This window comes from Marmota monax, unplaced genomic scaffold (assembly GCF_021218885.2).
Source record: "Marmota monax isolate L192 unplaced genomic scaffold, Marmota_monax_Labrador192_F-V1.1 WCK01_AAM20220418_F8-fsc00146, whole genome shotgun sequence".
Taxonomy (NCBI): Eukaryota; Metazoa; Chordata; class Mammalia; order Rodentia; family Sciuridae; genus Marmota; species Marmota monax.
The window spans coordinates 1,894,062-1,916,237 of record NW_026694096.1 but is presented as its reverse complement, the minus strand read 5'-3'; the positions used below and the strand labels follow the sequence as shown (position 1 = coordinate 1,916,237).

Sequence of the window (22,176 nt, the reverse complement as noted above, 5' to 3'; positions counted from 1 at the left end):
AAGACACCATCAATTACTTGTCAATATCCATGTGATGTAAAAATTTAAAAAGCTCCTAATTATCAGTGTAAAATGCCATTTTAAGTTCAGATTTATTTTTTAAAATGCTGAGTGTCATGTCTAGCACTGGTGAAATGGGTAATGATGCTGTGATACATAGGATGGAGGCTGGGTAGTTAGGAGGTGGTGTTTAGGTAGTCATTGCAGTGTCTATAGTGGAAGTGTGGGTTGGGTGGGGCAAGAAACAAATTATATTCTTTTGCCTTGGCCTTATGTTATCCAGTGTATTCCGTTTTGCCCAAGAATAGCATTTGGTAGCATGTTTCTAACCCTTGTTATGTGTTTGGAACTAAATGTATTACTTCTATGATTACATTTAATCCTCACAATTCTGTGAAGCAGGTGTTATTATTCCTTTTTTATATAATGGGAAACTGAGACTGAACAGGTTGAGTAATTTTATCAAGGATATGTGGGACGCAGAATTGAAATTACTATACACATTTGTTGAGTATCAGAGATGATTGGTTGGTGTACACTAATAAGATTGGACTAAAATCAGAAAGAATATGGCTGAAGAGAAAATAATACTTGCTGTCCAGGTGGAATCAAGGTCATAGACAGTTGTGAATTTAATTTAATTTGTAGACAGAGGCAAAAACAAATAAATAGAGGAGATGGAGCAGTGGGGATGAAACCTGGGAGGATGTGAACAGGAAACAGTGAACTTGGAGCCATGGCGTAGGTCAAAGAGTTTAGAAATAAGTCTTCAAGCTGGGCATGGTTACACATGCCTGTAATCCCAGCAGCTCGGGAGGCTGAGACAAGAGGATTGCAGGTTCAAAGCCAGCCTCAGCAAAAAGCAAGGAGCTAAGCAACTCAGCGAGACCTTGTCTCTAAATAAAATATAAGATAGGGCTGGGGATATGGTTCAGTGGCCAAGTGCTCCTGAGTTCAATCCTGGTACCCTCACCCCTACCCTGCAAAAAAAAAAAAAAAAAAGAATAAAAAGAAATGAGTCTTCAAATATTGAGAGATAATGAAGCCAGAATTAGACAGGCAGTCAGGATAGGTAAGTAAATCAAGTCAGGCCGGATCAAGGAGGCCAATTTGAGTGAGTCCAGGAAGTTGGAGACTGTCCCCTTAGGGACTGAAATGTATTGAATGTATTAAGGCCTTCAGAGCCCTTCCCCCACCCTTATCAAGAAACTGCCCCTGCTCCAACCTGTTGCTAAGGTAACCTGTCCCAGGAATTGCCCCTCCCGACAGGGAGCTCTAAGGTTGTTCATTAATGTAGGTCCTGGGCTGCTCCCTCCTGCCCTTCCCCCTTCAGCCCACCTATTTCCCACCTTTTGGCCATCCCACCTAGCATTCCTGGGCCTAGTCACCTATGCAGGAAGAAGAGAGATAAGGGGAAGAGAACAGGAGAACAAAGGAAGCCTAGGACATATAAAAAGGGCAGAACACCTCACTTCTTGGGGTACCAGGATAGCAGCTATGGCCCCCTTCTCTCTCCCAGGAGAAGTCTGTGTTACTCCTTTTTAAATAAACCCTGCTTCATATGCTTACCTCAGCGTGCTTCTCTAATGTTCAAACTTCAACATGTGAGGAAGCAGGATTCGTCACCGATAAGCAGCGGTTTCATATAGCATAGAGCAGGTTTTCCTATTCAAAGAAAAAGTACTGAGATGGAAAAATGCCAAAATAAAACTTCACATGTGGGCAGGTGCCTAGAATCTGTGGAAAAAGGACTCAGTTTCTCACATGACGTCCCTCATTCCTACTTCCTTTTTATCCTTCCCCTTCTCCAGTTTTTCCAACATCATCAGCTACTTTATTTGACAATTGTGTGGCAAATTTGGGGTTTGTGTTTCTTCTGTCAAATATGAAAAATGCTATTGGGAGAGATATGGCCTGAGTTGTATATGAAATTGGTACTGATTTGGACTGATCATCTACAACTGATTAGTTTTAAATCCACAATTATTTGATATGAATGTCTCATAAGCGTTGTTCAGATTAAAATAAGTTCCTTTATTACTGATTTCTCTGTGAAGGAATTATGCTGAAAACTTTACCTACTTTGTTTTACTTCATTTTCATAACTATGAAATGAAGTAGGTGCCATGATTGTTTCCTTTTTACAGATGAGTAAAGGGAGGCACTGAGAGGTTAAGAAACTTGCCAAAGTGTAAGTTATGACAGAGTCAGGACTTTACTCCAGGTCTCTTTGTTTCTATAATTCATGCTTTTAACCCTTACTTGAAACTACCTTAGGCTCTATAAAGAGATGTATTTAAATGTTCCATGAACTTTAAAGCGCCAACTCTTTCGAGCTAAAGGTGACACATCGACCCTGAAACAGCTGGTGCTTTTGTGGCTAGTGATTGGTGCTCAGGTTGCAAGACAGCACCCACTGTTGGTCCATTAGCCCCATGCAGTTTTTTTCTAGCCCCATCTGCACCTGGAAATGTCAGAGAACTACTGTTTCTGCAGGCAAAGCAATCAATTCATCCACAGATTAGGCTCCAGCCAGGCTCCTTTCACAAGGGGGTGATGGGCCTGAGAATGAGGAAGGGAAGTGAGGATGGGAGCAGAGAAGGCAAATGACTTGTCAAAGTCATGGAAGAACCCAAACAAAAGCTTGAAACCAGGTCATCTACCCACAACCCTGAAGGAGCCCTTTCTGCCTCACTGAGACAGTCTCTATAATCCATGGAAATACAAAGTCAGTACTTCATCATTTCTATATTTGTAGCTGTTTTCTGGATTTTTCCATCTGCATGTTTGGCTTGAAAAAATAATTCTTATTTCTTTCAAAGCTTGAAGCAACTTCTCCAAGATATTTTTTCCATGAAGCTATTAACTGGGGTGAGAGCAAAATAAAAGGTCAGTTCTTATACCTGTGTTTTTGTTTTGTTTTCTAGGAAGGTCCCTTTGGGAGATAATATTGAATCACTTCTGTATTGTTTCCATGTACTTCATGGAGGAAACTAAACCAGGGTGGTAATAATAGTAATAACTTAAGTTCATTTCCTATAGAAATTCAAATTATTTTTTAAAATAACCAGAGCTAAACATTTAGACAAAACCCATAAGACCTAGAATGATGTCAATGGGTATCAAAACCCCCTTTTCTGCATCATTTATTTTTTCCTTAATTCCTTGACATTCCTATTTTTCTTAAAAAAATAGTAATTAAATAATAAATAATATCAATTAAATATTAATTATCATTTAATAATTAAGTAATAGTTTCACATTTCCTTTAAGTAGTTTAAAATTTGAGAGGAAACTAGAAATTCTTATTATGATGTTTAAAATCACATGGATCCTCACCAGTTTTGGTTTGCTATTTGTTTTCAGGAGAACAAACAGGAGTGTAAATAAAATTTTGAAGGAGATACATTTGTTTACTTAAATATTTAAATATATATTCATTGGTAAAGCTTAAGGCTGTAACTAAGATAAACTTTAAAGATAAATGTGCACCTTAAGGAAAAAACTGCTTTTAAGTTTATGAAAAACATAATTTTCACCAATATTTATAGTTTAAGGTAAAACAGCTCATTTCTACTCACTAAGGATTTATGAAGAGATTTTTGCATTTTAAACTGTACAGATAGCAATGAATCTTAAGTTGGAAAGTAATAATAGGATTTTCTCATTCTTGTCTCTGGCAGAACTGTGGTTAAATTACTACAGTTAGATGAGTGTCTTCCATGAACTTGACATATCCCAGGCGGGCCCAACTTCTTTAGTAATACTTTATGGTGACTCAAAGATGTTCTTTAATTCCTTTGATATGTGACTTAAGTTCTTCCTGCTTGAGTTTTGCCAGTTGCCTCTTGTCCTCTCCTTAACAGAAGAAAAATTTTTATTGTGATTCATTTGCATTTTTTAAAGCCACTCCAAAGATTATAACAAAATTAGGATCGGAGCTCGTGGTGACTTGCTTCCTCTTTTTAATGTAAATCTTTGGAGCAAGTTTTCTTTCCACAAAAGATTATACTTTTGGTGACAGCCAGCAGTGACATGGGCTTAGGTCTCATCAATATTAAGCACAGGTTCCAGAGATATTGCTTCATTTATATTGAGCCTAAGGATTAATAAACAAATTTTGAATGAAGTGTTTAATCATTCTATTCAATAGTAGGAGTTCCTTTTTTTTTTTTTTCATGATTCCTTAAGTTAATGCTGATACCATTCTTTAGTACCATGCTTGCTCCTGGAGAAGGAGCAGATCGGAAGTGCAGCTGGTGCTGAACTCCATCAATGGAATCCTCTGCGGTTTGTGTATTTCTGGTTCTCATCATCTGGGACAGTGATTCCTTACATGGGAACTTGACCTTTCAATTGCTTGAAGGAGGATGACCTTTGCTCTCAGAGTAGTTTGAGATGTGAAAGCCTGACTTTCTTGCTTCACAGCTCACATAATGAAATGAGCTAGATAGAGATTTGATGGGTTTAATTCTTTAGCTTCTCAATGCAAGAGGCCCAGGGTTCTATTTAAGTTTATGGTGGTTACAGTTAGTCCAAGTTGGATCTTGACATATTGTGTTTATAAGAGCCAATGCATGCCAGAAAATAACTTATTATTTTGCTCCTCAGGTTCTTGTCCTCATGAATGCCTTAACGGAGCTTTCTGTTCTAAGACTGGTACATGTGACTGTCAAATATTTCAAGCTCTCGGGACAAGGTGCCAGATTAGTAAGTGTCAGGGATATTTGTGAGAGAATTATGGGATGCTGAAAAGAACATGAAGGCATAATTTTGCTATGGCAATGTTCATCCATTGGGAGTTGTATATTAACTAGAGAGCTGACAATTTATTTTCAGTGATTTTGAAACAATGTAAAATAAAATAAATATGCATACTTTTCCTTCATGCTGATCTCTAATGTTTTCCTAGTATTCTTTACACTTTATACACTACTAGTCCATTATAACAAATTCTCAGTCATCTCTCTTTTATTTTGTAAATTAGATTCTTTATTTGGAGCCACACATTCTTTTTGAATTTGAGTTAATTGATTATTCTGTACAAAAATATTGTAATATAATTGAGAGTTCTTCAAAACAGGGGAGTTTTTTCTTTTTCTAAGTTTTTATCTATAGTGTCTAAGATAGGATCTTATGTGAATATGATCAATAAATTTTCACCTAATATTTATTGAGCATTTACTAGATCCCAATGTAGGCAAAAGGCTATACATGTGTGAACAATATCGGCATGTTCCTGTTCTCCTGGAGGCTGCAGTCTAGAAATAGTATCTTATATACAAGAGATACACAATAATTAAACTTGTGACATGTACTATAAAGAAAAGTACAAGATGGATGAAAATATACTACAGAAGTAAGGTGCACTGGCAGGAAAGACTGCTTTAAAAGTGAATCACCTGCTGGGCATGGTGATGCATGTCTGTAATCCCAGCAGCTCAGGAAGGTGAGGCAGGAGGATCCCAAGTTCAAAGCTAGCCTCAGCAATTTAGCAAGGCCCTAATTTAGCAAGACTCTGCCTCAAAAAAAAAAAAAAGTCTTTTATTTATTTATTGTCTCTGACCAGTTTTTTACTGGTCAGAGACAATAAATTTAAGTAAAAATTACAGAAAGAAAGAAAAGGCACTAAAAAGAATATCTATGAGGGTAGATATGATATGATGATCACAGGAAATGAAGTTGTGTCATTTAAGATGAATATTGCTTGAGATTTGGCCACTCTGAGGTCATGATTTCTGAAATTCCAGTAAACTTTGAACAACTAATACTATTTTTGTTTTGTCTTGGTCAATACTTATTTTTCTCTTCGGATACCATAAAAAAGATTTTTGAAAGAACTGTGGAGACTGGAACACTCTAGCTACCTATGCAAAGTTTTAGGACAGGCCGTGGTGACATTTCTCCTTTCTGAGCCACATATTTGCTTTATCAGCACCACCTTCTTTTCTTATATCATTTCCTTGGTCTTCCTTTCTCTACACTCTCCTTTTGGAAGTAAAAATTAACATCAATCTTTTTTTCAGAACAAATTGGAGACCCTGTTTTTCCTTAAAAAGTTTGATAGTTTTGACAACACCTAGTAATTTCATAATAGGTTTTTCTTCCTGTGATAGAAACTACCAAAGAAGAAAATACTTATTTCATTGAAAATTAGAATCATCATAACTGAACATGACTAGAAGCAACTAATTTATTTTACTAAACTTATTCCTATTTCTTTTCAGTCCCAAACATGGGAAGTGGCAGAGATGGTATTTGCAAAACCTGGGGACAATATCATTTTGAAACATTTGATGGCTTCTACTATTACTTTCCAGGAACTTGTTCCTATATTTTTGCAAAGGACTGTGGTAATTTGGAGCCTCAGTACACTGTATGGGTAGGTGATCCTAGAATATATTCATTTAAAAAATTATTTCTGGAAAAGTGTATCCTTAAAAGAACTGGGCAAATGATGGGGAATAGATAATAATAATAGAATGACTACTCAGGGTTCTGTTCTTAATGGATAGACCAACTTTGTGGTTATATTGAGTATAATTCTATTGAGATGAGGCCTAGCACTGTGAGAAATAGGGTTTGAATCCCTGTTGGAGGATCTTATAGGCAATGCATAAGTGTCTGTTATGGATGTCATCATGTCAACACCAGTCATTATCTCTCATCTTCAGGGTTTGCTTGATTATTGAAAAGGGGGTAGGTTCAGTCACCAACCCATTGCTTATACTTATTTCCTTCTTGACACTTTATTGAGGGGTATATACTCAGCCCTGAGTTCAAGTCCCAGTAACAAAACAAAACAAACCAAACCAGCATCTTAGTATGGACTGGAAGCTGACATTTATTCATTGGAGTATACAAACTACATAATTGTTAGTTAGATTAATACTATACGATGGAGCTCAGAGAATTAGTTCTTAGATGCAGAACTACTTATTCAAATGAATAAGTAGGAGACATCTCAAGAGGCAAATTGCAGAGTAGCTCTAGTTCAAATAAGAAAGTCAGGACTTCTTCCCCTGTGATTTATCCTTTCGTGAATTTCTAGGCATCTCAAAGCACAACCAAGAGACGGCTTGAAGTCCTGCTTTAAAAGCTAAATCTTTTCATAGCCAATATGTGTTTAAATTCCTGCTAATTGTTTTTCCTTCTAACTTATATGTTGAAGTTGCCTAAATTCTTCTTCTGTCTTAGATGATGCAAATATTAAAAGTAGGATATGAAACTTTATTCAGGGATCTGGTCTGCAGCTCAGAAAGGCAACGAGATATATTGACCTTTGAAAGTGTGGAGCCTATGGTGTCTTTAAATAGGAAAGTTAGTGGGATGCATTTTCAGTGCTCACAGAATTCTTGCTGTTAGCTTCTTCATTGTCATTGACTCCCTCTTCCCCTCCTCCCACTAGGTTTCTCTCTCTATATTGGTATTCCTGTTTCTCTCTATTGGTATTCACTTAACTCCTTTGACTTTCTCATTGAAATGTTCTTGTCCAGTGTCTTACTCTACTGAGGCCTAAGGTATCAACTAGATCATCATCCTTTGATAATAATACAATTAGTAGAAAAATTGAAGTTTCAAAGAAGTTTAAAAGAATGATATTAGGATTATCAGTCAAGAATTACCATTACCATTGCTAATGGCTTCATATATTTCCTTACAGGATTTTTTTTTTACTCTACATTTTATACAGATTTATAAAATTGAAATTATACTGTGTATTATTTTTCTGTTCTACATTTTTACTTAATGTTATATCAATAACTTTCTTAAATGTCAAAGAGTTTTAACAAACATAAATTTTACTAGCTGTGTACATTTCAATTCATGGTATGCCCAAATGATTTAATGATGTCCCATTTTGGAAATTTTGGTTTTTAAGGTCAGTATTTAAAAAAAAACCTATTTATTCAGTTTTCTTTTTTATACTCCTGATATTTAATATTTAATATTTATTTTAAATCTAATTTTATTTTTATGAATATAGTACATGACAATAATTTGAAAGATTTCATAAAGGTATAAAAAATAACCCTACCTTCCTTCATTTGTTTTTTTTTTGTTGTTGTTTGTTTGTTTTGGTACTAGGGATTGAACCCAGAGGCACTTGACCCCTGAGCCACATCCCCAGCCCATTTTACATTTTATTTAGAGACATGGTCTTGCTAAATTTCTTAGAGCCTCACTAAGTCATGGAGGCTGGCTTTGAACTCGAAATCCTCCTACTTCAGCCTCCAGAGTAGCTGGGATTACAGGCATGTGCCACTACACCTGGCCTTTCTTCATTCCTGGTGTAGTTTGGCTCCCCAGAGGCAACTTTTGAAACTCTTTCTTTGGGTTTTTAATCTTACATAAAGATATGATATTATTTCTTTATTTTTTAAAAGTTAGAATTTATTTGGAGCTGGGGTTGTAGCTCAGTGGTAGAGGGCTTGCCTAGCATGTGTGAGACACTGGGTTCAATTTTCAATACCACATAAAAATAAATAAATAAAATAAAATGTAAAACAATAATTTTATTGTTCATCTATAACTAAAAATAATTTTTTAAAAAGTTAGAACTTACATATTCACTTTCTTTTATGGAAAATGAGGAATCATCTTAATTACAGCATACTTTAACACTTAGTTACATGCACACACACAGAAACAGATACACTTGCAGATACACAAACACACATACACATATACCCCCACTTCTTCATTCCTTCTAATAGAGTTATATCACTATTTTTGGTTCAATCAACATATGGATGTTACATTGGAGTCACTATGTAAGCATTGCTTAGAGCTGCACCCAATAGGTTAGAGTGACTTTATTTCTCTTGTACATTTTCCTAGAGTAAACAGTTATCCCATCTTTTGTTTGTTGCATTTCCTTTACTGATTTCTTTTGAGGCCACTATGTATCTACCATGTGGGATTTCTATTCAATCTCCTCCTGGAGAATTTTGTTCCCTCTCTCTATATATCTCTATATTTTGTTCCCTCTCTATATTCTTGGATCCTAATGAAAGTCCAGTGAACTGGGAACTTTATTCATACTTGAGAGACAGGCTCTGAAAAGCCTATTGGATGCTCTGAACATATAGCCAGTGTTTGCAGTGGTGTTTAAACAGGGATTCATTTCTTCTTTGTTAACTTACTTACTTGTTCACTAGTTCTTAAGTTTTTTTTTTTTTAAGTTTGAAAAAAGAAAGATACTTTTCCTGGAAAGTATGCATGGGGGGAAAACCACTTTTGAAATATTAATTATAATTTGGAAAACACTTTCAGAATTTTGACGTTCAATTCACTGTGATTTCTGATCATTTGCATTTTAGAAAGTTAATTCTGTTGTCCAGATTGTTGGGTAAATATTTATTTTCTCTCAATAATCACAAATGTCATATAGCTTTGTAGAATGTCTTGGGACTAATGAAGCTACAGAACTATAAACATGCATTGTGATTTTAGTAACCCAAGTGGATCCCATTTGTTGTTGTTGTTGGTTCCTATGCTTTTTTATTTTTTTCATTTTTCTCCCTTAAAGGTTCATAACAGTCCTAAATGCTTTGGTTCAGTGTATAGTTGTTATCGGTCAATCAGCTTATTCTTTTCAAACCAAGAGGAAATTCGAATTTATGGCCACGAAATTAAAAAAGATGGAATCAGGTAATGTATGATAAATGATATAATAAAAATGATACAACAGATTAACAGAATTTTAAAATATCTTGGTCTGGAAGTGAATTGTGGAGATTAGGAAGAGATTTTACTTCAACAGTACCCTTCCGTTGTATGGGAGATACGAAAACTTAAGTGAGTTCTAAGGCCAAGCAGGTAGCCAGGAATCTTACCAGTTTGACCTTTCTAATTCTTGTGCAGGACAGAAATATGTTTACACAGATATAGACAAGTTTATCATATTTTTTAAATGAGAAATTCAAGAAGTTTTTATACTCAACTCCTGATTATTTTATTTTATATTCAACTCCTAATTATTTTTTTCTTAAATATTTCCTCTTTATCTTTGTAGCAGGACCTTACAAAAATCTATTTTGTTTTATTTTTGAAATGATAATTGAAGACCTTTCCAAGTTTGTGTGAATGAAGTTTGGGTGTCACTTGAGATTTTCCATTGAAGTTCTGACAAAGACTCAGAGACAATAAATAACTGGCCTTCTTGAATAGATCAGAGAGGAACCGCTTCTGGCTTCCTGTCTGCCAAGAATATGACCCAAGAGTTTGGGGGGGGAGTGTATATTTATATATTTTGCAAAAGGTTTTATGCATTTAAAACTAGAAATACTGTGGAATAAACTACCTTTCCATCTAAATAATTACAGAGACACTTTTAAATATTTAAATATTTCCTAGCTGAGTTATGCCAGAAAAAGTAAATTGGGGGCTGGAACAATTGCATCCATCATTCAGAATTCACTACCACGTTTTGAACAATGAGGATTCTTTCCAAAGCAATGGCCTTACCAACCAATGATGCCTTTTCTCAGTTTACATTCCTCAAGAGGCAGCAGGCAGTAGCAGAGAGGGCTTCTGACAGCGTACCAGGGAGCTTTGTCACAGTTGCAACCAGAAATAGCCCCTCCATCTCTCTAGGCTTATTTTCTTGATTATTTTCTTCTAAACAAAAACTTAGCATTTGAATGGGAAGCATTGCGCAGTTAAACATGTATTTCCCAGAGCTGAATTTAAATAGTTAATTTAGGATGCTCTATATGGGAATTTGGGTAATATAGTGGGCACTTAAAAATACATGTTTTGTAAAACAGAGATGCCATTCAGATAGGTTAACCCTTTGTTAAGTGGAAGGCATATATTTAGTTTTAATAAGGAGAAAGCATTTCTATGATGATTTCCAGTTACATGATAGAAAAAATGATTTTCTTATTACTCAGCAATGTTGCTTTTATTAATGCTGTTTATGGCCTAGAGCCTAACTCACAGTAAGTGCAACAGAAATATTTGCTAAAATAAACTCAAATATGGTGGCTCTGCACATTAACCCATGTCTCTCTGGATTTTAGTTTTCTCAACTGTGAAATAAGGGATTTTGGTAGAAATGAATCTGTGAATACTTTTTAGCATTAATCTGTTATTTATTTTAGCTTGCATTTTAATGTTTCCTATTGTAAAATAAAATCAGAACTTTATACACATTTGGGGTTTGTCTTAGACTTTCTGGAGTTTATCTAGTTCTCATTTTTATTCCTCATCTCCTCTAATATACTTTTATGTTATAAACTTCAGAATAAGCCCAGGTACACATTTTTCTTTTTAACAGTTGTGTATACAATTAAATTAACTATTATACAGAGCAAGTAACAAACCAAGTAACAGACAACCTGACCAAAAAAAATTACCCTCAACAGAGTAATTATATTTATAATTAGCATCCCATTACTATAAAATGTTTATAAAACACAATTTACTTTTTCAATTATAGTTTTTATAAACTTGCAATCTCAAGCAAATAATATTCAATATAATTTCAGACTGACTTTATGAATTCCTCATATTTATAATTTTCATAAGAACATATTTAGTCTTTTTGTTCTCCAATTAAGTTTTTAGTTATTTTCCTATGTTATAACAAATTTTCTGTAAATATTTATCTATAAAATATCTTTGTGCAAATGGTTACAGACATTTTGAGTTGCTTCTTTGGGGATTGTCCCTTCATGTGTTAGCATGTTTGGTTTTGTAGTTTCTGTTGCATATATCCATGCTCTATGGGAAGAAATCACTAATTTGAAATTTTTGAGAGAAGTATATGAATATACCTATTCACCACCATTTTACTCACATTATAGTTTGTGATTTTATTTTGACATGTTATCTTAACAGAAATGAGTTTTTTCCAGTTTCCTTAATTATCAGCACCTGTTTTTTTCGACAATACTCATGGATGGGAGAACGGTATTCTCTTAAATGTTTCCTAGATGACTTTGCTTTTTACATGTCCAGTTGTTTAGTTTTCTTCAATTCCCTTATGTTCTGATTTCCTAAGCACACTTTTTGTGTGTGTGTGTGTGTGAAAAATGGAAAAATTAGACATTAGATTAGGAGTTTAAATATCTTATTTAACCTTTGTTTAAATGGGCCACACTGTATCCACCTTAAAACCTAGGAAACAGTCTATGCAATATTACACGACAAATTGTATTACATTCCTAATGTAAGTATGATTAACTATTCTGAGACATTTTTCTTTTAGAAAACAATGGTTTATGCTAAGGTGATATTTTGATAATGGGAACTCATTTCCTGATAGCCACATTGAAAATTAAAGAAAATTAGAACTTGAATATGTTTGCATATTTTGACTGTTGTTTGTCTTGACTTCAGAATTGTTGAGCATTTTAGATTATTTTTAACTCTCTAGAAAAAAAATCACTTAAGCCCTCATTATTCTAAATAGGTAGCTACTTTGCAGATTTTAAAAAAAAATTACTGATACTTAGCAAGTGTGCATTTTCGGTTGGTTAAAAGAAGCATCCAGTCAGGCACAGTGGCACATGCCTGTAATCCCAGTGGCTCAGGAGGCTGAGACAAGAGGATTGCAAGTTCAAAACCAGCCTCAGCAACAGCAAGGCACTAAGCAAATCAGTGACATCCTGTCTCTAAATAAAATACAAAATAGGGCTGGGAATATGGCTCAGTGGTTGAATGCCCCTGAGTTCAATTCCTGGTACCCACCCCCTTCACTCAAAACAAACAAACAAACAAACAAACAAAAAAAGAAGCATCCAGTTGTAAGGATAGACTCCAAATTGGTATGGGAAAAGATGATTGTTTTCCTTGTATTTTAATTTCAATATTAAAGTTTTAAAAAATGTTGAGATTCCCATACAGTGATTACTTTGGGGATCTCACTGCATAGTTTATTCTGTAACTGAGTAACAATTGTCTTTTAATTATTATCGAAGTCACTTCAAGAAGAAAATACATCATCTATAATTGATCCTTTATCATATTCTTAAATTGTCTTCATTCTATTTTTCAAGTTTAATGTTGCCTCAGACAATTGGACAGGTTTTCATTGAGAAACTAGCTGACTACATTCTGGTGAAAACCACCTTTGGCTTTTCTTTGGCTTGGGATGGAATATCAGGAATTTACCTCAAACTGTCTGAGGAGCATAATGGAAAATCATGTGGCCTGTGTGGAAACCACAATGACATACAGTCTGATGATTTCATAATTCAGCAAGGTAAGTGGAACAGGAAGAGTGTGTGGTACTTTCTAGGGTCTTCATCCCTCACTGATTAAGCACTTAGTACCCTGAAAACTTGTCATGGGTTGGGGAAAATTCTTGGCTACCCTGTTCCTGCTTCAGTGATTTTAAGTGAAGTGAATAGTTAAACATTTTTGTCTCTTTCTTGAAAACTATGAGCTAGTTTTGTAGCTATTGCTAAATTAAAATGAAGCACTTATTCCCATAGGGAATATTAATTAAGCATTTACTTTGTGTTAGCAGCATGGGGTAGATCTGTATCTCTTGCTATAGAAACTTGGGCTACAACAGTGAACAAAACAAAGATCCACTGCTCCTGGAGTTTATGTTCTAGTGAATGAGACCCTTCTGAATCAAACATCTACTTCAGGATAAAAGCCATTTTGTATCTCGTCTTAATAAGAATAAATTAAATAAGTGACAAATAATACGTTTAAAAATACAATGAAATACGGACAGGATTATAAAAACTGAATAGTAACTTAGAAAGGGCTTACATACCTACCCAATATCTGTTAAATTTAAGTCATGAAACTAACCTCTGTGAGTTATTAGAAATGGAGTCTGTTTCAATTTGGGTATTAGTATGCAATGGGAATAGAATATGAGAGCCACAAGCCATAATTGTGATTTATGTCCACACACACAGATGCAGCAAGAAAAGAACATTGTTCTTAGTACCAGTGGACCTTGCTTTGAATCTTATTCCAACTCTAACAAATTCTATAATTTGATCATTTAATCTTCCAGATGCTCAGTTTATTCAGCTGTAAAATAGGAATATAACAATTCTGAAATTATAGAGTAGCCAATACTACTACCACTACTAGTAATAATAATAAACCTTAGTACTATTTGTCATAGTGTTAATTATGAACATATAGTTACATTGTTCCCAACCCTTACAACATCCTGCAGGGTCGGATAGAAGGGTATTACCTTCTATGCTCTTAAGAGCATATGCCCAATGTAACATAGCTTGTAAATGATACTGTTATGGTTGGATTACAGATGCTGTAGACCTGACTGTCTCCCAGCCCTGTGCTTACAGACAGGAGCAATTGCCTTTCAGACTGTAATTTACTACATGATACTTTTTGTTTTATCTTTCAAAATTAATAGATATGTGTTGCCTTTAGTTGTGTTTTAAGGGACAGTAAAAGGACCACTTTGAGAATGGGCTTAGGAATCAGACTGTAGGATTCAAATTCTGCTTTGCTATTTATTAAACTTCCTAAGGCGAATGATGTAATACTATAAATGCTTCAAGAGAGGCTTAAAGGAGACAATCCATGTAAAACACTTAGAGTGCCTGGCATGTAGATAATACTCAATACATTTTATTTATAATCATCTCTAAGCATTCCTCAACAAGACTGTAATGAAGCTGAGATGAAAATGTTTGAAAACATCCTTACATAGCTTTCAGAAGCCCTCATTAAAATGCAAACATTTTGCCCACGATGGATAATCCAGCATCAGGATTAGTTTAGCAGGAGCTATGTTAGAGAGCAGGACTCAAAGGAGTCAATTTTCTTATACATAAAATGGAGACAATAGTAATGACCCTGAGAGCATCCCAGACTGTGGCTATATAATGAGAAAATGTAAATGAAAGTGCTCAAAAATTCGTGAGCAAAATACAAATGTACAGTATTAGGATCATCATGAAATGGTATTTGCATCCAGTTGGGTATTTGGAATGAAAGGGTTCATAAATCTGGAATCTATTGACTGTTCTAGGAATTGGGGTCTTGACTTAGGCAGAACAAATCAGCGGGAGGGTCATTTTAAAATTTATTTTTCTTCTGTATCAAAGCTTCATGAAAAAAGTAATATTCAGTCCAGTTCTCTTGGGTGATCCCCTGGGACATAGGTGGGTGTGGTGATGTAGGTCAGAATAGAAAATAGCATCTGCTCTTGCCAGAGGCATGGAGACTCAGATTAGGGATCTGAGTGAAGGGTCAGATTCCGATAACCTGGAACATAAAATAGTTTTTTTTTTTTTTTTTTTTTTTTTGCAGCAAGAAAACTGGGGCAGGAGGCACAAGGGTGTTAGCAGATTAGAAGTGGGAGAAAACTGGCAGGAGGCAGTTAAACTGAGTTATGATTGAACTAGCAGAAAACAAAGACTTTTGAAGGTATGTGGGAGGAGCCCTCAAAGAGACTTTAGCTTCTTCACAATTTTATTTGGTACACAGTGTAAGGCAGGGGAATTAAAAAAAAATATATATATATATCTAACTTACAGCTTGTAGGAATGTGACAAGAAACTGTCCATTTCCTTCCATATTATAAAAATGCAAGAAAGTGTCTATAGAGGGGCTGTATTATCTTTACCTTTAAGATGTCTCATATTTTCTTGAAACTCAGCCTGTACTGTGCTGATTAGAAAAATCTTTAGAGAGAATTGGACAGTTTGAATGTCAATGAATGCAGAGTTTCTTAACAGTAAAATTAAAACTTTTTTTTTCTCTCTGCATTCCTACTCATCCTTCAAGGATGACTTCACAAAGAAATGAGACTTCAGAATCTCTATGCACATACAAAGATTTAAATTTGTTGTCTAGTTGAGAATTCTGTTTCCATAATTCATGTCTGGGTCTCACTATGCACCAACATAGAAGCCCTGGTTTGCTCTCATTTTTTCCCAGCATAATAATTTAATAGTGTCTCCTCTTCACTATCAAAAGTGTCCCAATATGAATAATAAACTATTCTACTTACAGCGTATTTCATACGAACCATTTTCATTTTAGTTCAGCAGGCTCCCAGACCACCAATAGAAATGGATTTAAGTTTTTGAAATAAATTTTGTGATCTTTTATGAATGCAATGTAATGAATGAAAATAGCTAAGTGGCTCAAAAGCTGGGATTAAAGTGATCTCAAAGGGATTGCCTAATTGGTTTATTAACATTGAAATTTGTACCCTTGCTCTCTTTGGGCTTTTTCATGATGCAGGAGAGCAGGGTCTCACAGTGCTGAGATTGGTGAGCATGTACCAGTCTTGTTGAGACAAGGGGTTTCCTTACTGTTCTAGGAAGGAAGAAGGAAACCTACTCTTATGGGACCTTGGTGGGACCCCCTATTATGGTCAGGGGGTAAATGGTAGTTATCTGTGTAGGTGTCAACTGGAAGAATAAAGTGTTGATTGGCTTGAAAAAATATTGAAAATAAGTGTGACTTTATTCTTTATACCTTTAAAAGTGATATTTTAAAATGAAATGTGACTATATAAGATTTTCTTGAAGGGGCTGGGTTGTGGCTCAGCAGTAGAGCACTTGCCTACATGTGCGAGGTCCTGGGTTTGATCCTCAGCACCACATAAAAATAAATAAATAAAATAAAGGTATTGTGTACAACTACAACTAAAAAAATAAATATTTTTTAAAAAGATTTTCTTGAAAAAGAACATCAATTTCAAAATTAGTATATTAGAGCAAGCCTATCCTTTGTTCTACGTGTAATATTTCCAACTAGATTAGAGATAATGAATTGGTCCAGACTAGTTTGAATGCTCTAGGATTCTAATTTAATAAGTATTGCAAACCTTCCTATATATTTTTTTAATTCACTCATTCAGCAAATATATTTTGAGCACCTGCTTACTATATGATAGATATTGAACTATTTACAGCAATAGAACAGCTTAAACAAGATCTCTCTTTTCATGTGGTCCACATTGTGGTGGATAATAAATAGAGAAAACAAAATATATATATATATATATGTATATATATATATATATATATATATACATATATATATATTTTGCGAGCCATAACATCCATGAAAAAAAGATGGTGGGGGAAGGAGATAAAGAGGATTAGGACAAGTGTGTGTTTGGCGTTAGTCTAGATCATGTAGCAGAGGAGGCCCCTGTGATGGAGTCACATTCAAAGAGGTCTGAATTCATTAAGAGTGGGAGCAGAGGGAAGATCTGAGGGAAGAGTAGTTTTGAAGGAGAAGTGAGAACAAGTACCCTGAGGTTGGCATGAGTTTGAGTGTTTGAAGAGCAGTAAAAAGCCAGGATGACTGGAGAGGTTGAGCAAGAGTGAGAGTGGGAGAAAAAGATGTAGGAGGTCTATGGAGGGAAGTAGGGAGAGTGCAGAGGCCAGATTACTCAGTCTTCTGGGATACAGTGAAGTTTGGAGTTGTGTGCCCTAAGAGAGCAAAAAATTCTTAGAGATAGTGAACTTAATCTTCACAATATTTGTAGAGCCATACAGACATTATCTTTCTATCTGGAAGATGATCGGAGACAGTGTGAAACATTCAGTTTAAGATTTTTGATTCATTCAGTGGTGCAGTAGACCGTCATTGGTGGTGGACCTATAGTCCTGCCAATCTGAGTGGTAGAGAACCCAAAGCTCAAATCTGACATCCAACAGTGTTAAATGAAGCTTCCACATGACATCCAGTTTGGTTCTGCCAAGTCCTTAAGACTTGAGAAAGCCTTTGTGTGAATGTGAGGCAGGATCAATTTCCATATCAGGTCTTAAAATTGTACACAGGTCAGGTTTGGTAAGCCATTTAAACTAGATTTGGAGCCAAGAGTCCAAAGTATTCACTGTCAAATGTCTGTTGGCCCATGTATGAGCTCCTAAATCTTCCCTCTGAGTAAGTCTGGAATCGGTTCAGGATTCTTGGTACTGGGCTCTTTCCTGAGCATTTTTAGAACCACTGTTTACCACAGAGTCCCTTCTTAATCGTCTCTGTTTTTAGGTGTCTTTTCTAGTCTTTCATTGTTTATGTTACTGTTCTCTGAACTATCCCAAAGGGCTCAACAATTTTTTTTTTTGTTAAGGGCCCTAAAAATGAAAGTTCAATTTTATTAAGATTCTGATTAATGTAAAATGGAACGAGAGATGCCTGAAAAACTTCAAACCACACTTTTACTTAATTTTAATTTTTTAAGTTTGTGCATAGATTTTCTCCTTTATACAGCACTAAACTGAATGCCGGATAGTTATCACTGTCCAGGTGTGTATGTCAGACTAGCTCACTTTCAATCCTTCCTCATGTGGTTCCAGTGGGTTTCCTTTTTCTCTACAATGGTATTAAAATTTTTTGGTACTTATAATTTGTTCAGCTTATTTTTATCATGCTAAAGTAATGTTATAATTTGATATCACATTGGTAATTATATTATTGAGTTGAACTTTTGACCAGGAAGTTAATGTTGAAAAATGGTGTCTATGTTTTTAGAAAATGATATGCTTATGGCTATTTGCTTGTGTGTGTGTTTGTGTAAAATAGAGGACTATACGGAAGACATTGCTATGTTTGCAAACAGCTGGTTGGTGCAAACTTCAGAGGACACCAAATGTGTACCCACACCCTCAGATTTCCCAAATCCATGTTCCAGTGGAATGCCAGCATTTGAGGTAAATTTGATATAAAAATTTAGGCATTTGGAAATAATATAGCCATGTTATTTGTATATTTAATATTAGGCTTTTTAATGCAGATACAACAAAATTAAAAATATGAAATTCAGGAAGTGTAATTGCAATAGCGATCAGCTTTTAAGATAATTTTGGAAATAGTGAATATAATTAGTTTAATAAATGTTCTCATCATGAAAATATGTAGTTAGAAAACTATTGTTTAAAATTTGTAAGTACAAATTACCTTCTCTTTCTTGGTGATATCAAAGAATCTTGCAGATTGGTCAGTAAGCAAACAAACAAACAAACAAACAAACAATAAATAAAAAGAGCTGGGGGCTGGGGATGTGGCTCAAGCGGTAGCGCTCGCCTGGCGTGCGGCCCTGGTTCGATCCTCAGCACCACATACAAACAAAGATGTTGTGTCCGCCAAAAACTAAAAAAATAAATATTAAAAAAAATTCTCTCTCTCTCTCTCTCTCTCTCTCTACAAAAAAAGGCAATTTAAAAAACAAACAAACAAACAAAAAACGAGCTGGGTGCACACCTGCAATCCCAGCGGCTCAGAGGCTGAGACAGGATAATCACGAGTTCAAAGCCAGCCTCAGCAATGGCAAGGCGCTAAGCAATGCAGTGAGATCCTGTTCTAAATAAAATACAAAATAGGGCTGGGGATGTGGCTCAGTGGTTGAGTGCCCCTGAGTTCAAACCCCATTACCAAAAAAAGAAAAAAGAGACAACATTAAAAAACATGTTCTGACGACTGGATTTCTCCCCGCCACAGGCAATCTTCTTCAAGTGTCAGATACTGTTGCAGTTTCCTTTTCTAAGCTGCCATGAATATATTGATCCATACTTATATATTGCCAGCTGTGTTAACGATCTTTGCAAGTAAGTGAAATGACTAGTATTGTCAGTGAAATTTTCTTTATGCAAAATGAAAAGCAAAAAGCTCTTCTGTAACAGCCATTTCAGAAAATATTGCAATTTGAAAAAATATAACGAGGAATATAAAACATAATCTTTATTTACAGTTATTAAAGGCTTGCTGTATAAGAGGTACAGCCTAAATGTTTTACATAGCAAGAGTGAACAGAATATATTGACTCTTAAAGATTTTTGTTCCACTGGTACCTTTCTGAGAATCCAGATTATATCTATCTCTATACCTATACCTATATTTGTATCTATATCTATATGTAGCCATTTCCAAAAAAAGGTTTGAAATGCACAAAATAGCACAAGATTAAAAAGGAAATTAAATGTAATGAAATAGTTACCAAACTCTATGTGTGTGTGTGCTTGAAATATAGAAATATGTTACAAATCTAATAACTATCTCAATTTGACATAGTTATGAATGTAAAAATATTTTGTGATAACCATAGCAATTGTAATGGGAAATGAAAATAAAAAAACATGAGAAAATGAGATGTGAGATACATTGGTGACAAAAATCACAGACACTGCTAAGTGCTCTGTGATCTGTTGTCTATGTGCATAATCAATGATCATGCTGTTTCATTAGGAGATGAGTGTAAAGAAACATATAATGTTTTTCCTATCCAAGGTCACAGATTGCTGCATGCTACTCTAGGTTAAGAACACTGAGAATAGGTGGTATTCTAGGCAATAATTCACCATACTTTGTTCACCATTTCAGAATTTAGGATAATTATCTATTATTGAAGTTAAGTCATTTTTATTTTTATTTATTTTTAAATCACATACCAAGTGCATGTGATTAGCCATCTTGAAGGTTCAAGAATGCCTCAAGGAATTGTACTATGTCTGTCTACATATTTTATGAATCCCAAGAAGTGTAAATGATACATTGGAACCTTTTTGTAAAAGACCAGACTAGTTTTTGGTTGAGTAAAACCACTTAAAAGGAATTTTAGAAGCCGGGTACAGTGGGCGCACACCTGTAATCCCAAATGCCCTGGACAGGAGAATCATGAGTTCAAAGCCAGCCTCAGCAGAAGCAAGGTGCTATGCAACTCAGTGACACTCTGTCTCTAAATAAAATACAAAGCTGGGCTGGGGATGTGGCTCAGTGGTTGGTGCCCCTGAGTTCAATCACCAGTACCAAAAACAAACAAACAAACAAACAAAAAAACGGAATCTTGGGCAGCTTGTTAGGATGTGTAAGTTTTTCAAAGATGAGCTCAGAGAAGGAAGATTGAGGTGGTATGTATCTCTAACTATTCCTCTTTAATTATATTGAGATTATTATAAAAGTAATGAATGCAATATTTTCCAAATACTAAAATAAACTGACTTGTGATACTTGTTAATTTTAAGTACAATATAGTTGTACCTTGATTTTTGTATATCGTCTAAATTTTAAGGATTCCTAAACTTGGAATAGTTTCCTCTCTGTCCAAAGTAGTGGATAGTGATCTTACCATATATTTTGAAAAATTCGGCTCCCTTTTGGTTTTATTTTTTTGGTTTGAGAGCTACTTGTTATCTCTCCTTGTTTTTTACTCAGTCTTTTTTGTGAAGATCCTCATGGGTAGGTCACGATCCTTATTTCACCATATATATGCAACTAAAATTCTTCTTTTTCCACAGTGACTCATTCTTGGACTGCTGTTCAATAGTCTTTTTTTTTTCAATCACATTATCATGAACATCTTTATCATTCATTTCTCAATTAGGCTGAGATGAACTATCTATCGGTTGGCCCAGGAAAGTCATTCTTCATTTACTAGTTTGGGATATTTTTGTTTAGCTGCTCCAATAGACAAAGAAACATGGATTAAATTAAATGAGAGGTTTATGTTTCTCTCATATAAAAGTTAAAGCTGGTAAGTGCTCTTGGGTTGATATTATAGCTCTGCTCCACAAAGTTGCCAATGAATGTTCAATCTTGTTGCCATACCATCCCCTTGGCCTAATATATTATTCTTAATTTCATGGCCAAAACTGGTTGACCATCACCGTATATGCATTTTTAACCCCCTAGAAATGGAAGAAGGGACTAGAGGGCTGGCATGTTTTTGACCTGGAAGTTCTATGCATACTCCAACTTTTAACCATTTGGGCCAGAACTTAGAAACTTGTCTACTCCTGATACAAAGGAGGCTGGCAATGTTGTCTTTGGTTGGGCAGCCTTATACCCACCAAATCTTCATGTTCTAATATTGAACAGAAGGGGGAATTTGAGACAAAAATAAGTCTATGGCACTTCTGATAGTTCATCATTGAGAAATTAACATTTTTTATCTTTGGAAATTTTGGTATCTTTACGCTTTGGCCTTTGAAATTTTGCTTTTTCCAGAGCAAATTAAAAAGTAGGATAGAGCAACACTTTGTACTGGTTGAAATTAGCTGATATCTTCAGAGATGTGTTTGAGGTGGAGAGGCCAGGTTTGGGGCAGAGCAGGCATGTAATATCGGAAGAAGAGCATCATAAGCGAGTGAGTGGACATTAACAGAATGGGAGTGAGAAGCTATAGAAGTTAGCCTTTCACAACCCTCATATTTCCTTCAGCACTCGACCTGGTTAGTCTTTCTCTCATTCAGAGTAAATGAATGATTC

At 35.1% G+C, this 22,176-nt stretch overlaps 1 protein-coding gene across 2 annotated transcripts in view; it reads left to right on the top strand.

Annotated features, from left to right (window-relative positions):
• Otogl (otogelin like) overlaps positions 1–22,176 on the top strand; it is a 123,711-nt gene that overhangs the window by 4,673 nt on the left and 96,862 nt on the right. For both annotated transcript variants that reach the window (XM_046465091.2, XM_046465090.2), the window contains exons 4-10: positions 2,823–2,889; positions 4,612–4,710; positions 6,228–6,382; positions 9,533–9,654; positions 13,008–13,213; positions 18,499–18,626; positions 19,414–19,520. In XM_046465091.2, the coding sequence (XP_046321047.1) occupies positions 2,823–2,889; positions 4,612–4,710; positions 6,228–6,382; positions 9,533–9,654; positions 13,008–13,213; positions 18,499–18,626; positions 19,414–19,520 (884 nt within the window). The remainder of the gene's footprint in view (positions 1–2,822; positions 2,890–4,611; positions 4,711–6,227; positions 6,383–9,532; positions 9,655–13,007; positions 13,214–18,498; positions 18,627–19,413; positions 19,521–22,176) is intronic.